This window comes from Didymosphaeria variabile (assembly GCF_027946475.1).
Source record: "Didymosphaeria variabile strain IMI 356815 chromosome Unknown scaffold_4, whole genome shotgun sequence".
Lineage (NCBI taxonomy): Eukaryota > Fungi > Ascomycota > Dothideomycetes > Pleosporales > Didymosphaeriaceae > Didymosphaeria > Didymosphaeria variabile.
The window spans coordinates 976,395-990,796 of NW_026611623.1; the positions used below are offsets into that span (position 1 = coordinate 976,395).

The 14,402-nt window shown below is 53.2% G+C and overlaps 4 protein-coding genes across 4 annotated transcripts; 2 read left to right on the forward strand and 2 right to left on the reverse strand.

Annotated features, from left to right (window-relative positions):
* Window positions 1–1,522: 1,522 nt before the first annotated feature.
* On the forward strand, window positions 1,523–2,764 carry N0V89_005210 (uncharacterized protein; the record flags this gene model as incomplete). Its single annotated transcript, XM_056213987.1, has 4 exons — window positions 1,523–1,687; window positions 1,746–2,251; window positions 2,303–2,401; window positions 2,452–2,764. 4 exons carry the CDS (start codon window positions 1,523–1,525, stop codon window positions 2,762–2,764), a joined length of 1,083 nt encoding a protein of 360 aa, XP_056071254.1.
* A 3,705-nt stretch (window positions 2,765–6,469) lies between these two features.
* N0V89_005211 (uncharacterized protein) lies at window positions 6,470–9,169 on the reverse strand (the record flags this gene model as incomplete). The annotated part of the gene is made up of 1 exon (XM_056213988.1): window positions 6,470–9,169. The coding sequence occupies one exon, from the start codon at window positions 9,167–9,169 to the stop codon at window positions 6,470–6,472; it is 2,700 nt and encodes an 899-aa protein (XP_056071255.1).
* Window positions 9,170–10,175: 1,006 nt separating this feature from the next.
* TVP38_1 (Tlg2-vesicle protein) lies at window positions 10,176–11,266 on the reverse strand (the record flags this gene model as incomplete). The annotated part of the gene is made up of 3 exons (XM_056213989.1): window positions 10,176–10,768; window positions 10,830–11,090; window positions 11,149–11,266. The coding sequence occupies 3 exons, from the start codon at window positions 11,264–11,266 to the stop codon at window positions 10,176–10,178; spliced, it is 972 nt and encodes a 323-aa protein (XP_056071256.1).
* A 2,030-nt stretch (window positions 11,267–13,296) lies between these two features.
* Window positions 13,297–13,888, forward strand: N0V89_005213 (uncharacterized protein; the record flags this gene model as incomplete). The annotated part of the gene is made up of 2 exons (XM_056213990.1): window positions 13,297–13,300; window positions 13,428–13,888. 2 exons carry the CDS (start codon window positions 13,297–13,299, stop codon window positions 13,886–13,888), a joined length of 465 nt encoding a protein of 154 aa, XP_056071257.1.
* Window positions 13,889–14,402: the final 514 nt, after the last annotated feature.

Sequence of the window (14,402 nt, forward strand, 5' to 3'; positions counted from 1 at the left end):
GTTCTAGGAGGTCATCTTGCCCCAGCGGCGAGGTGAAGGACCTGCATACGCGCTTCGCCTCACAAGCTGGTACTATAAGATGTCTAGCTATAGAACTACTTCTTGGAATGACGGCGGTTATGGAGCCACAGGCTGGTACTATAAGATATCGAGCTATAGAACTCCTCCGCAATGACGACAATTATGGAGCCACAGTGTTGACAGTTGGTCAGTGTCCCATTCCCAAGGAACATGGCAGAGTGGAAGATCAAAACCACTGTCCAGAGCAGCGGTCGAGAATACTAGTCATGGATCCCTTTCACGAGTGTCGCAAGTGAGGTGGGTCTGACAGCGATAACGCGATTTCCACAAAGACCGCGGCTACCTGCAACACCACGTGGTGATGAAGCCCCGAAAACCACGGAAGCAACGATCCGACCCTTCACTGTACCATAGTACGCGATTTCCACGTGCCTTTCTTCAGCTCGTCGGCATTCTTCCATCATCTGTGTGGCGGAAGATGTACCCTGATCTGGAACATTGCACGAGACTATGACTCGCTGGTGCAAGGTGCGGCTTGCTGCAGTTTCCAGGCCTCACCTGAGCCCTATGAAGGCGGAATGATATTTACTTGCTCTGCATCCAAAGAAGGGAAAGCCATCTTCAGATTGTTCGCTATCAAAACCAACCGGAAGAGGTGCATTGTCCGACCTGAAGCCATCATCATGCCTTGTCCAACTTTCGTCTATTAATTCACCACTGCCGGACATGTTCGTGGAGCAAAGATAGCTTGGCTGCTATACGAAGATTCAGACATGTCATCCGGATTGATCTTCTGAAGATCACCGATGCGCCTTTCTCCCCGCAGTGCACGGCACTTTGTCAGACACATGCGACGACATGATCTACTTTCTAGCGGAGACGACGTTCTCGAGAGCGTGGATCAAACTTTCGCATGGCGCCCCCGCTTCGTATCGACATGTAGAGTTTCCTAGCGGCATCGGCTGTGATCTACCGCCACTGCCCATCGGCCGCCCCCGTTCTACCTAGCATTGACAACTTTCAAGATCGTCGACAAATACTTTCACAAGCCCAGATAGGCCGCCCTGCTCCCCTCACGTGGCAACCAATGGACCTCTGGACCTCTTGCATATCACAGCACTAATGCACGTGTCGAGGGACGTCGGACGGGGGGGTCTGTGCAGTGCCGATCCCCGTTTCAGTCGCGACCCTCCCCAATTGGGTTTTAACGGCAAAGCCTAGACCAAGGTACCAGCATCGTGTCAACCTGTTCCTGGCTAGGTCCCGTCTGGGAGTCGTCACACTCTGCCAAAACATTGGTTATCGGTCCCTTCGCGACTCATGGCTCACCGCGACCCTGGTGCAGGTGATGGTTCCAAGCCCTGCTCGAGCGGGGCAGGAATCCATATGTATTGGAGATCGCTCCCCTTTTATGCAATGCCTTGGAGGAGTGCTGGACAAAATTCGAGGGACGCGGTCCTTCTGAGTGCTTTGGATTCTCCGCCAGTTCATCACCTCCATCATGGCTGCAGTGCCCGATTACCCCGACTACGATCGCGGTCCGCACCTGGCCGCAGTCTATATCGCAGGATGTCTGGTGTCGCTCGTCTTCGTAGGCTCGAGGCTGACAGCACGCTTCAGTATTGCCGGTGTGGGTATTGACGATTGGTGTATGCTGATCACTTGGGTACGAACCTCCCCTACTCCTTATCCGGAAGCAAGCAGCCAGTACTGACACCGTCTAGATGGTCTTCGTGCCGCTTACTGTTATTGTATCTATGTTTTGCTTCGATGGTGGCACCCGACATCTCGCCTACCTCTCAGGAGATCCGGAGCATACGATATATCTCATCAAGCTCAACTGGATCGCCCAACCACTTGCTATATTTTGTCTTGGCTCGGGCAAAATCGCTATCGCCTTCTTAATTCTTCGTCTCCTTAATCGCGCGTCCGTCTTTCGCAAATGGAGTTTATACGTTGCTGTCGTATGGACAGCCATCAACACCATCCTGATGATATTGTTTACTTTCATCCAATGCGAAGACGCAGCTGCTCTGTGGGATGAATCTCTCAAAGAGAAGACGAAATGCTGGGATCCAAGGGTGCAGAGCAGTTTCTCGATCTACGGCGCCGCAGTCCACTCTTTGACTGACTTCTATCTTGCTGCGATCCCCGTAACGCTTGTATGGGGCTTGAAGACCGATCTCAAGAAGCGTCTTGCGCTGTGTGCGCTACTCGGCTGCGGTAGCATGTAAGCCTGACGAACCAGACAATTGACTCTTCACATACTGATACGCTATAGAACTGGCATCTGCGCTGCGATCAAGGCGAGTAAACTCAGCACGCTCACTGCAAGGTCCGACATCACCTGGGAAACATTCCAACTGTTCCTCTGGACTGGGTAAGTGCATCATCTCAAATCGCAGTGCACAGCTAATGGCCGTTGCCCAGTATCGAAATCATCCTGCTCATTGTCTGTGGCTCTATACCTGCTCTGAAGCCTATATACGCGCTCTGCATGGGTCGCAAACCGGGGTCCTACCGATCCAGCCGACACATAACAAATGCCAGCAAGAGGTCGGGAATGGGCATTACTCTTAACAGGCGCCATGAGGGCGGGGAGTCAGTGGCGAATCTGGCCCGGACGCAGCAGTCTGCGACGGTCGTCAGTAGGATATCGGAAGACGAGATCCAACTTAATGGAGAGTATGAGAAACCACCGCACGGAGGGATACATGTAACAAGAACAGTCGTTATTGAATGACTATGGCGTCACGGCCTTTTCTTTATCTCACTCAAAAATCGCATTGCAAAGATTACTGCACTGACAGTTTCGTTCGAAAACGCGCTCAAACATCGGTCGGCATGTCGCCTACATGAGATCGCCAGATCATGCCAGCGGTTTTCCGGATCTCACTAACCGAATCACACGAGTTGTCGTGTTGTGAAGACCACGGGGAACGCTTTCGGCGTCACACCGTACGAGAAAGGATCAGTCTTTTGTTACATCAACGACAGACGACTCGCGACTCACGATCAGCCGTTCAAACGTGTTAATGTCCTTGTTCGAGCGTCAAACGAAAATAACGAATATGAGAGGCTTTAGCCCAATAGTCAAGTACATAATAATCACATACATAATAATAAAGTACATAACAGTCAAATACATAATAGCCACGTATGTCAAGTCATAGATACTCCAGAGTAAACCCTTCGCTTCTGACCGTCCGCCACGACAACAAGAACAACGAAATCACATAGCTCCGCTAACAACCAGAACGTAATCCATTCTTCTCGCTCACTCCACCCAGCATACCCTACCCACTAACCCAATTCGCGCACGCAAGTCTCGTCCCATCAGACCTATGTATCACAATACTCCTATTCCCAAAGAACGCCCCAATCCCCGGGACCGTAGAAGCGTACATCTCCGTGTAGCTGAATCTATTATCAGCAGATGTCCCCTATCACAGGAAGATGGAAGCGGCAAGGTACCTCTGCTGCCATGCAAGCGCCGTGATATTCCCATGCTTGCCGGATAGATCCCCCACTTCGCATGTTTGAGGCTTCGTCGCGTCGCACATGGGCGTGTCTGGGAACTGGCCGCGGCGGTAGGGGTCCAGATGGGCGAGGACTGTGGAACAGTTGCCGCCTGTGGGGAGGGGTGCGACGTGGAGGTGGTAGGCTGGAGGGAGCAAGGTGTTAGTACAGCTGGGCGGACAGCGAGGGCGATGTCAACGGGGAATGTAAGGCAATATTCTAGGGGGTTGAGCCTTACGGAATGGTGGGCCGGCAGATGCGGGTAGGCCCGTGAGATTCACGGTGAAGACTACGCCAGTGCCGTTGGAGGTTGAGACGGCGGTGACGGTGCCTGATATGTTACCGCCTGTTGCGGGGAAGGTAGCAGTGTATTTTGCACCCGCGGGGTTGTTGTTGATGATTGGTGCGTCGCCGTTCACGCCCGTGGTAATGTTTCGAGGTGGTCTCTGCCCGGCGATGAGGGTGGGGGCGGCGAGAACAATGATTGAGGTAAACGAACGCATTTTTGGGATGGAAGATATCTGATTCGTTCAATAATAGTGTGAGTGTTTTTCTATGCGTGGGTTTGAGAAGGTTTCTGTGCAAAGTGTGTCTCGATTGGTCTTTCTTTATATATCTTTGGATATCCGATACATTACAAAAGGCTGCGGAAGCCCCGCACAGTTCCTCATTCTTTTGATCGGTCCCATTCAGTACTGTCTAGCTCACTATTATGTACTTCTACCGGCGCCCGAAAGCTTCTTGCGTTAAAGTCTGCATCTTACCCGAGTATGCACGTTGGTGTCGCCATTGGGGCTGAGCTACAATTCAAGTACATATGTCAGCGAAGCGGTGGCTGCCACGAATAGTTGGTTGAAGTCCTCCATGACTGTCAACTCGTTGATCCTCATATTTCTGCTTGGTAGCGAACCATGGACAGTGCAGCTGATGAGGGGGAGACTACAGTGCTCAGCTCGCTTGCTACGACGCCACCGGGACACCAAATTTGGTAGATAGTAAGAGCGGCGTCCCTTCGACTTTTCTTTGTTATTGTCTAATGGAGACTTTAAGGCTTGCATGTACTGGCGAGCTGGTGAGTACAGTAGGTAGTCACGTCGGTTCGTACCACTGTTTAGTTTGGACCAATTGAGCTTCTTCGATAGCTCGGACTGGATACAAGAATTGATTGATTCTGATAACGGTACGAGCCGATGTGCCTACTGTACCTCCAGTAGCTAGTTAGCACATGGTTGTGTAAGTAGTACATGTTACTACTAACTGCATGTGAAACATCAGCTCTTAATCAAGTCATAGCCACGACTCGGAACTCGATGAATTCAAATCGAATATGTGTTTTGTATTGAGAGCCCTAGACATACAGCTTCACTTCTGCAATCGATATTATGAGCTAAGAAGACACATTTTACTTATGATACATTGAGCCATTATATTCGAAAAATTTCTTACTTATATACTCATAACGCAGACCCTCATTTCCGACGGGAAACATAATACTATCGTGCAACATTTTAACTCAACAAGCTTTGACTTAGCAAGTCTTGTTCTCCGGTCCCTGGACTCACGATCTGGAATCTGCAAGCTGCAGCCTCGCTACAACTAACCTGCGAAGCTTGCAGATAGTTGCCATCCTCGAATCTACTCATTGCGCTTCGAAAACGTTTTCCAAGGCTCTGACTTGTTAGAGCGTACCACAAGTTACCCCACCGCCATTTTCTTCGCTACCGTAGGTTTTGCCCCACACGAAGAAAGAGAGCGGTGCGTGGGATTTGGTACCGATAGCGGGTACTTCCAGATGTCGGTCACCATGGGGCTCGACACACCCGGAGAACTGTCCGGAGAGAATCTCTAGAGCCGACCAATATTCTAATCGTAAGGCTAGATCGCTATAACCTCTCCGCATATCGTTTGAACATGTCGGAGGTCTTGAAACAGCGCTCAACGGGACAAAGAAACCAGGGCGGGCTCAATGTACGGCGATTGCAAACCCTCTATCAGACGCCTAATTAGCTTCACATGTTGATGCTGGTTGGTATATGAGCTCTGGTACCCCATGGTGCTTCGGCGCTTAGTCAAGGCGCCACGAAACAATTGGCAAACAGCCCCCCATACACGGCCCGCTTCGAGTGGCGATAGGCGAGCCAACGACAATAGGCGATTGTTCACAGCTTCAATCTGGCCTCAGGTTGCTTCATCTTGAGGAATTTAGAAACAGCCAGTGTTGAAGTCAACAGAGTGTGACCTTGCCGTTCTCGATTCGTGTATTTGACAGTCAGATCAGAATCTACCACCATGACCACATGTCTCACGCGCATACCTTCAGTCTCTTTCTCAGCTACTTGCCACACAATACATCTCGGATGAATGCCTTCAGCTCGACTTCCAGAGCGGCGGGGTAAGCGAGTTTCTCGTGGGAGGCCAAGACGTCGGTACCGCGAGCATCACTCTCGAGCATCTAGCTCGCTGAACGTGGAACACTAAAGACACCTCCACTTGCTATCAGCCACATGGCCCAGTCAGCAACGTACCTACTCTTTCATGCATGCCTGAAGAGCCGCGGCCTTGGCACCCATGAGGCAGATGCGTGACCTGCTATGCGAGCCCCGAACAAAAGAAATCATTCGATCAAGCATGAAAGGTCGCGAACAGCGTGGTAAAGGAAGCGTTGATGGAAACCCCAGCGGAGGAAAAGGAGTTGTAATTGCTACCCTTCATACGAGAAAAGGTTTAGATATCAACGGAATGCAACTATTACTGCTATGAAGATGATCAAATGATCGCACCCAAGTTCAATGATCAAGCCTTGACTCAATGGGGCAAAGACAACGAGGCCGCGATAATGTACAGGAAAGGCCCTACCCAATCCAGACCGTTGATGAGTTGATCCATTTCGTAGCCGCCGCAATAAAAGCAAGTCCGCTAACATCTACAATCAGTGTTCTCGACGACTGCTATACTCCGACCAGCTTGAAGCATTGTGCGCAGTTGACTCAGGCTGAAAAGCGGACGAGTATCGCGCGTTGCGTGGCGGGAACCTTGCCCTATCGTCAAAGTGGTGCTGGGGACCGTCGACTGCGCTTCTTCCTGATGCGTCCCGGTAACCATGATGGCTACGCTGAGCAAGGTGGGGAAATGTGCTCGAGTATGGCGATGGACGGTGATGGTCGGAGAATGTACTTGAGTAGGGCGGTAGACGGTGATGGTCGGAGAATGTGCTCGCATATGGCGATGGACGGTGATGACCGGAAAACGTGCTTGAGTACGGTGTTGAATGGTATTGATCGGGAGCGTGACTACGTCGGTCGCTGAACTGTGATGCTGGTGCAGTTGTAGGGCCTGAGAACGGTAGAGCTCCGCGGCTAGGTCCCCATGGCGCAGTGGAAGTGAGAGGACGGGGAGCGATAGCATGGCGACGTTCTGGTATGGACATTGCACGTGGCCCAAGTGGTGCGCCCGGCACTCCAGGGGCCGGACTTGCCCGCTGCGAGGACTCATATTCCGTCGTGGCTTCCTCAACTACAGGTCGCTTCCTCTTAGGAATCTTGTAACCCGCAGGCATGCTCGGTGAGATAATATTTGGCATCTTGTCATCATATCGCGGTCCTGCCTCATCTGGAAGAATCGTCTCCGCTGATCCTTCCTTCTCTTGCACCGACTTCTCCGTCGTATCTTCCACTTCCTTCTCTTCGGCAGCAACACCAGTCTGTGGCTCTTCACTGCCCTGACTCCCTTCATGCGCCTCCCTCGCTGCACTCCGTGCTTCAGCCTTCTCAATGCCCATCTCGAGAGCCGTGCACATCATTCCACCAATAGCAAGGTATGGGAACGTGAGCACATGACGTAGCTTCACCACCACACCGACATGCAGAGTCTCTGCCTCGGGATCAATCGTTACCCTCGACCTCTTCAGCTGCTCATGCGAGCGATCGATGCTCTCAGTGTCGGAATGCTTTGCCTCGTCTTCGAGGCGCCTCTTTGCGAATTGTCCAGCGTCCTTCCACTCCTGCAACGCCCGCTTGTCGAGATTCTGCGGCCCATAGGTCTTCAGCGGCATACGCAACGCCCGGATAAGCGACTGTGTGTGTAGAGCGTTCAGTTCCAGCCGTGGAGTAAAGGTATCTCGCACGTTTAGATACCACGACAGACACTGCGTCAGACCCCGCGCATCGAGTCCAGCGGGCAAGTACACGAGACCTCTCAGCAAATCGTTGAAGGTGGGCACAACAAACCCATGGCGCGTCCCATTGAGGAGCTTCAGAGGTTTCAGGTGGTCAGTGTACAAATTCCGATCCGGTTTGCCTTGGAAGTTGGAAACTTTGAAGTGGGGTAAATCAGTCTTGAGAGCGTCCCGGAAGAATTGGTTGACGTTGGTGATGGTTAGGGGATGCTTGTCCTTGTCGCGGAAGAAGGCTTGCATGGCGGTGATTGTCTCACCAAAGTATGAGTTGTTGACCAGGCGCAGAGTAACACCTTTCCAGCGGATGTGGTGAGGGTAGAACGCCATGATCTCTTTTGCTGATAGGGGGACGCCGGGAGGAAAGATTGCGTCCACTGGAACAGCCTCCGGAAACCAGTTGAAGAAGTCTGAGAGAGGAAGATGCTCGCTACCTGGGGCCCTCGAGGTTGCTACGACTTCTTTCATGTTGAAGTTCTGCGTCTCGTCGAACCATTGGCGCTCAAAGGGAGCGATTGATCGCAATGGTCGATCAGTGTCGGGAGCGCGCGTATACGGAGTTGTCGACTCTGGCGTTGAAATATCCAAAGTGTCGACATCGACCACCTTTGGACTTGCACGGGGAGTCTCCGGGATAACTGGTGTTTCGGCGAGGATGACTGGTGCTTCGCCAAATGCATCCGCCCCTGAAGGACCCGGCGTCACAGCTTGGGTCTCTCCGTCCGTTGGCTCATTGGCGAGTATCCGCTGCACCTCGTCCGATCCTCGACAAGAGAATTTCAAGCGAACAACCATTCGTGTTTGGACCCACGCTTCCTCGTCTTCCTCTGCCTCCGCGCCAGTGTGCTCTTCACTTCGCTGAAAACCCGCAACAACATCTGCTCGCGAGCAAGGACGCCGATGGCTTCGTCTGGCTTGGACCGCACTCTTGAGAATCTTTCTCGGCGCGACTTTACCTGCCATCTTCGATGTATCCAGTACTCCGCCAACATCCTCAATCTTCACAAGTCGCGCCGGCGCATCAACAGTCTCCGGCGTGCCAGTCTCCATCACCCCATCAAGCCCCATCATAACCCAGCCCCGCTCTCCCAGGCCGCCCTCGTCTTCAGGCAACGGCACTTCTTGCTCCTCTGGTCTGTCCTCAATTTCAGTAAACGCCACTTCCTGCTTCTCTTCCCTGTCCTCGACACTCTGATCCCAAGTAACCTTCTTCATGGCGTAGCTCCTCTTCTCCTTCCCGAAAACGCCGATCTGCGCGTCCCAGTCCAGCTCGTCCCAGACTGTGCTTTCTCGACCCCGGTAGCTCGGATCGTCTTCGTCGTCGTGGCGGAAGACACTTGTAGTGTGGCGCCAGTCTCGGTGGCGCGGTAGGTGATTCGAGCTATACTGCGGACGGGATGCGCGCGCGAGGATGTCGGAGGGGTTGTGGATCTCTGTGGTTTTGCGGATGGAGGGCATGCTTGCGGTGACGCGATTGCAGTGGGCTGAGTGAGTGGGGTTTGCTGCGTCGAAGGTAAAGTGAGCGAGCGGTTGTTTGGTGTGCTGGCCGGGGAGTTGTTTTTGTGCTGTGTGGGTGAGGGTTAAAGCACGTCCGCGTCACTTAGGAGACGGTGACAGTGAAGGTGGGTTGAGAATGATAGTAGAAATGCAGGGGTATGCCCCAGGCTGAGTAGTCTTGTATTGCTCATGAGTCTTTCTGCGCGAAATCGTATCATTGTGCCTTAGACTCTTCCTTGGAGTGTATAATCTTGCGATGATGCTCTTCATCAATGTATGCCGACCTGTACATGTTCCTTCGACAATATTTCAAACTTGCGATAGAGACTAGACATAGTATCAGTCAACGAAATAGAGATTATGTCTCAAGACTCGTATGCACCTAGACCCAAGACGAGTGACTGGTCGGAAAAAAAGCAACAATCGTGACATAGTATATTGCGGCCACCATTCATGTCCTAGGAGCACTTCTCTGTCGCCGTCCGCTCTGCGCTGCAGCAGAACGATAATGACTCCATATTCTTGACGGGAAGCAAACTCTTGTATTTCATGATAGTGCCATCGAAACCGCTCCTCGCACCATTTCTCACGCTTGGTGCGCCCTGCGGTCTAGCCTATGTTGGTACATGACCATCGCCTGGCATCTCGCTTGGTGCAGATACACTGCCGTGTCTCTACATCTGCGTACTAATTTGTTGCACATAGTATTATTTTGCTTGTACCCAAATATCCAGCATATCCGGACATGGTCAGCCGTAATTTCAAACACAAGCACATCATCTGAATGTTCACAGTTCGATTGCAACTGCAGCAGCGACACTGTACAACAGCGGTCAGCTAAGTATATACTACAAATGAAAGGTGCGAAACGAAACGAAACAATACAAAAAACGCCGCCCTATGCAACCCTCGTTACCCAAAGATGCAGACATAATAACCAGGGCCCCAACCGCATTAGACATTACTTTCAAAACGCCCGTCCAGGCGGCGGCTCCGGCAGCCCCCAGCTTTGCCTCACGACGTACTCGCCGGGAGCCACCCTCGGCATCGACATCTGCTGCGGCATCGCATACGCCGCCTGCGGCTCGCTGACCTCGAATCTCCTTTGCTCAGCTTCTTTGTCTGCCATGCGCATCTCCTCCTCTAACTTGGCCGCCCGCCGCTGCGCTTGCTCTTCTAACAGGACCTTCTTCACCTTTGCCATCTTCATCCAGATCCAGATGCCCAGGATGACGGTGACGACAAAGACGGCGCCGAACATGACGTTCTTTGCTACGTTTGACTCGTTCTTCTGGACGAGGAGCACGCCGAGGTAGACGAGGAAGACTTGCTTTGGCAGCGAGAGGAAGGTGGCGACGAAGAAGTGCCAGAACTTGACGTTGCAGGTGGCGAAGACGGCGGTGGAGAAGTGCGAGGGGATGGCGGAGAGGCGGATGACGAGGACGATGAGGAAGCCGCCGTCGCGGGTGAGGCGGGCGAGGGCGCCGTAGTTGAGATTGGTGCGCTCGAGCTTTTCGGCTTTGCGGCGGAAGGCGTAGAGGAAGGCGAACCAGGTGCCGACTTGCGTGGTGTTAGTGGGGTGGTTGATTGAATGATGGGGAGCAGGGGGATGGTAACGTACTCTCGCCGAGGAAGGTACCGGCTGCGGTGATTGCGAAGCCTATCCACAGACCCCAGACTACACCGCAGAGTAACGCGACGATTTCATGGCCGAACAGCGGCGGGAAGGAGATGACGAAGAGAATGGCGATGGGGATGAGCCAGCCGGCAGGCAGATCGCGCAGGCTTTCCGAGAACGGACGGAGTTTCTCGACAACGGCATCGTGGTGGACGGTGATGTAGATGGTGAATACGAGGACTGCTATGCCGATGATGTGCCATGCTACAACCACTATGTCAGTACTCGCAGAGAGGTGGAGTAATCGATAGCAGTGACGTACGGATGTACTTGGGCGTGAGGAACAGGCGCTTCCAGTTGACGGGTCGGTAGTCTGTGTCTTCTGGGGCCTCACCCGTGGGCTTGCCCCTGACATTGCCCAGCTCGATGTCGGTCGCCATGCGCAGCTCCTGCACGCTTTCTCTTTTCTCTTTAAAGGAACTGAAGACACGGTGCAAAGTCAAGGAGGGTTTAGTTCAGGTACGGTTGGTAAAAAGAGCGACAGCAAAGCAAAACGACACACGGCGACGCGCAGCACACAGCCGCATAATGAATGAAAGCAGCTGTGAAACCCGGCGCTCAGGGTGCCCGCGATGCGCCGTCGCACAGCCAATCGGGGCTTGTCGAGTGCCAGGGCTGTAACAGTAGCGCCCGCAGCCAAGCCTCGATGAGCGCCCGTCTTTATTTAAGCCAGGCACAAGTGCGCCTGTGAGCCTCAGCGGCGTCTCTTGCACTGCCCCGTTTTGCGCGTTGTCTGCTGTATTAGGCGCTTGCCGTGGCCATCTTTATACCATCGCGATCGTCGCTGCATGCTCTCAACTTCAGGTCTATCCTGCGAGCTCGCAAGACGCGAGCGGAATCGAGGGGCAAGGAATGGGGGCTGGCTGTTCACGCAGGGAGAACGTCCGTGTATGAGTAAGGGTGATCGGCCCTACCCCGGAAAGCCGTTCGCAGCACTTGCACCGCAGTGACCGCACCTCATCACCGCGACTGCTGATTGTCGTCGTGCGAGATGGTTGTCCGACGATGACTGGCGCTCCGGGTCAGCGCAAGCGGACAAGTTCACGCCGCCATGGTCGCCTCGTCCCTCTCCTTTCAAATAGTCCACATGGACATGCCATCCGTTCAGCAACGCAGGTCTGACCATCTATCGGCCCCGAGTGGCTCGTTCGCGCACTGCCTTCGACCCATTCTTAATATCAAATACATCGCCCCCAAACAAACGTGCTACGAATCCAGCCGTGTGAAACCTTTCCCACATTGTATCAGTGGATTTGAGTGGATTCGAGGATGCGCTTCCCGGCCGTTGGCGCGCACGGCTAAGGCGATCACCGGGGCGCCTGTTCGGCTAAGGCTGTGCGTCGTTGAAGCCCTATATGTGGGGCGTAGAGACAGGCTGGAATGGGCCCAAGGCATCGTTTGGACGTTTGACAGTTGCGCCTGCGAACATCATATGTGCTAAGGTCAAGTGACTAGGCCGAGGATATCAAGCTGGACTGATAGATGAAAAGGTCACTTGTGGAAAGACCTGCAACCTCAACATGGTGACTGCGATGCGAGTATATTTCCCTACTGGCTTGCGGCGTGAAGTGGTCTTGTTATATCCTTACTATTAGGCAGTGACGTAACTACTATAATTCTGTGTACCGTTGTGGTACTGTGTATCAACGTTGCCCAGCAGCGGGTGGTCAGCACAGATGACCATCTTTGGCATGTATTCGCTACTAAGAGGACTGTAATATGTTGCAGACGGGGAGCAGTATCTTGCATCACTACGCTCAATGGTACCCAAAATCCTTTTCGATGAACACCAATGAACATTGAAATGACTGTACTACGCAGTGCGAGTCTCATACGGGCAGGTAACTCTTTCGAGGACTGCGTCAGAAAACCTCGGTGTACCTGTCCGAACCTCTTGAGCAATGCCTACATAACCGACTCAGCTAGTCTATGTTCGGGATCAAATACACAATATCCGGGGCAAGATATCCAAGCTATAACGTGGTGTGAGCATTCTTGTACACCGTAAACTGAGGGACCATCGGCTACACTCGGTCTTCAACCTCACTGTATACACAAAGTACATAGCCCCTCTACTGCAGAACCTCTTCTACAAGCCCTTCACGGCATATACAAGCACAGAATTAAACCAGTCGACGTCACCGCGACGTTTGTACGCCAACCGTAACCTGCGTCCCAAGCAAACAGCACCGTTTGTCCCTCAACCTACCTCCCATTCACCTGGCCAACACGGAGCTTCGACCACGCGCAAAAACTTTCTCCCCGCCCCGCCGGCACAGCTCATAAAAACACAAACACTCCTTGTCCTGAACCTCACGCTCTCTCTCAACTTCGATTTCGACACCGTCTCTTCGACCGTCAATCTCCCCAGCTCTTTCTTAGCTTTACATCGAATCATCCCCTCATCAAAATGGGTATCCCTCTCTCCCTCGTCGGCGTCACGGCTCTTGCGGCCTTCGCCTCAGCTCAAGGTACGTTCGAGCTACCTCCCCGCGGTACATCCCACCACACTGCTCAGCTCATACTAACACGCTCGTATAGGCCCCGCCAACTGCGCGGCCGGCGTCCAAATCTGCGGCGCAAACTGCTGTACCGGCCCAGCCGCTGCTTTCGCCTGCGAGAACGGCGCTTGCATCCCCATCAACGGCGCGCCAGCTCCCCCGGCCTCGACGTCGGTGACGATCTCGACCTCAGTGACAGCCATCACGCTGGTGACTACGTCTCCCGCCGGCAAACCCACCGAGACGCCCCCGCCTAACACCACTGTCTCCGTGCCCGTCGTCGCCCCCTCCGTCACCACCATCAACGTGACGTCCTGGTCCACCACCGCGTTCCCGACTGGTAACCAGACCACCGAGACGGGCACCGGCGCGAGCCACACCCACTCTGCGAATGCGACCGAGACGAGCGGCGAGTCGAAGCCTACCGGCGCGGCGGGTATGCTGCTCCCTGGCAGTGGTCTTCTCGGTGCGGCTGTTGCGGCTGCCCTTGGTGCCTTGTAAGCGGCATCAACTGTAAGTCTATTTCTCCTCTTCATGTAGATTCCCGCACTGACAGATGGGAATGTTTAGTGATCCAGGATGTTGAACACAGGTCTCTCATCGCGGGATGTACCTACGATATCGGTCATGCTAGGAGGCTGTTGTGACAGCGCGTGCGTAATGGAAGGGGGCTGAACGAGCGTGGACGCGAATGCTCACGTAGCGTTCTGGCACTTGAAAGGCAAGGTTGTGAAAAGGGGTATTGATGGATTGGACATACCGACATCGTACACCTCTAGCGAAAATGAAAGGAACCATTGGAAGTCCTGCTCTTTTGATGTCATCGTCATACTGTTACAGTGCCTTAATTGCGAACGTGAAATGCCCTCCCTACCTGGCAACGACACGAAGATTAGGCCCGCGGGGACCCAGTACTATCGTGCCGTTGTTGAAGATAGATCCCTAGTGGGCCCTCCAACATTATGATACCCTCATATTAACGCGATAAGCTACCGGATAAACCGCGTCGCTTCTT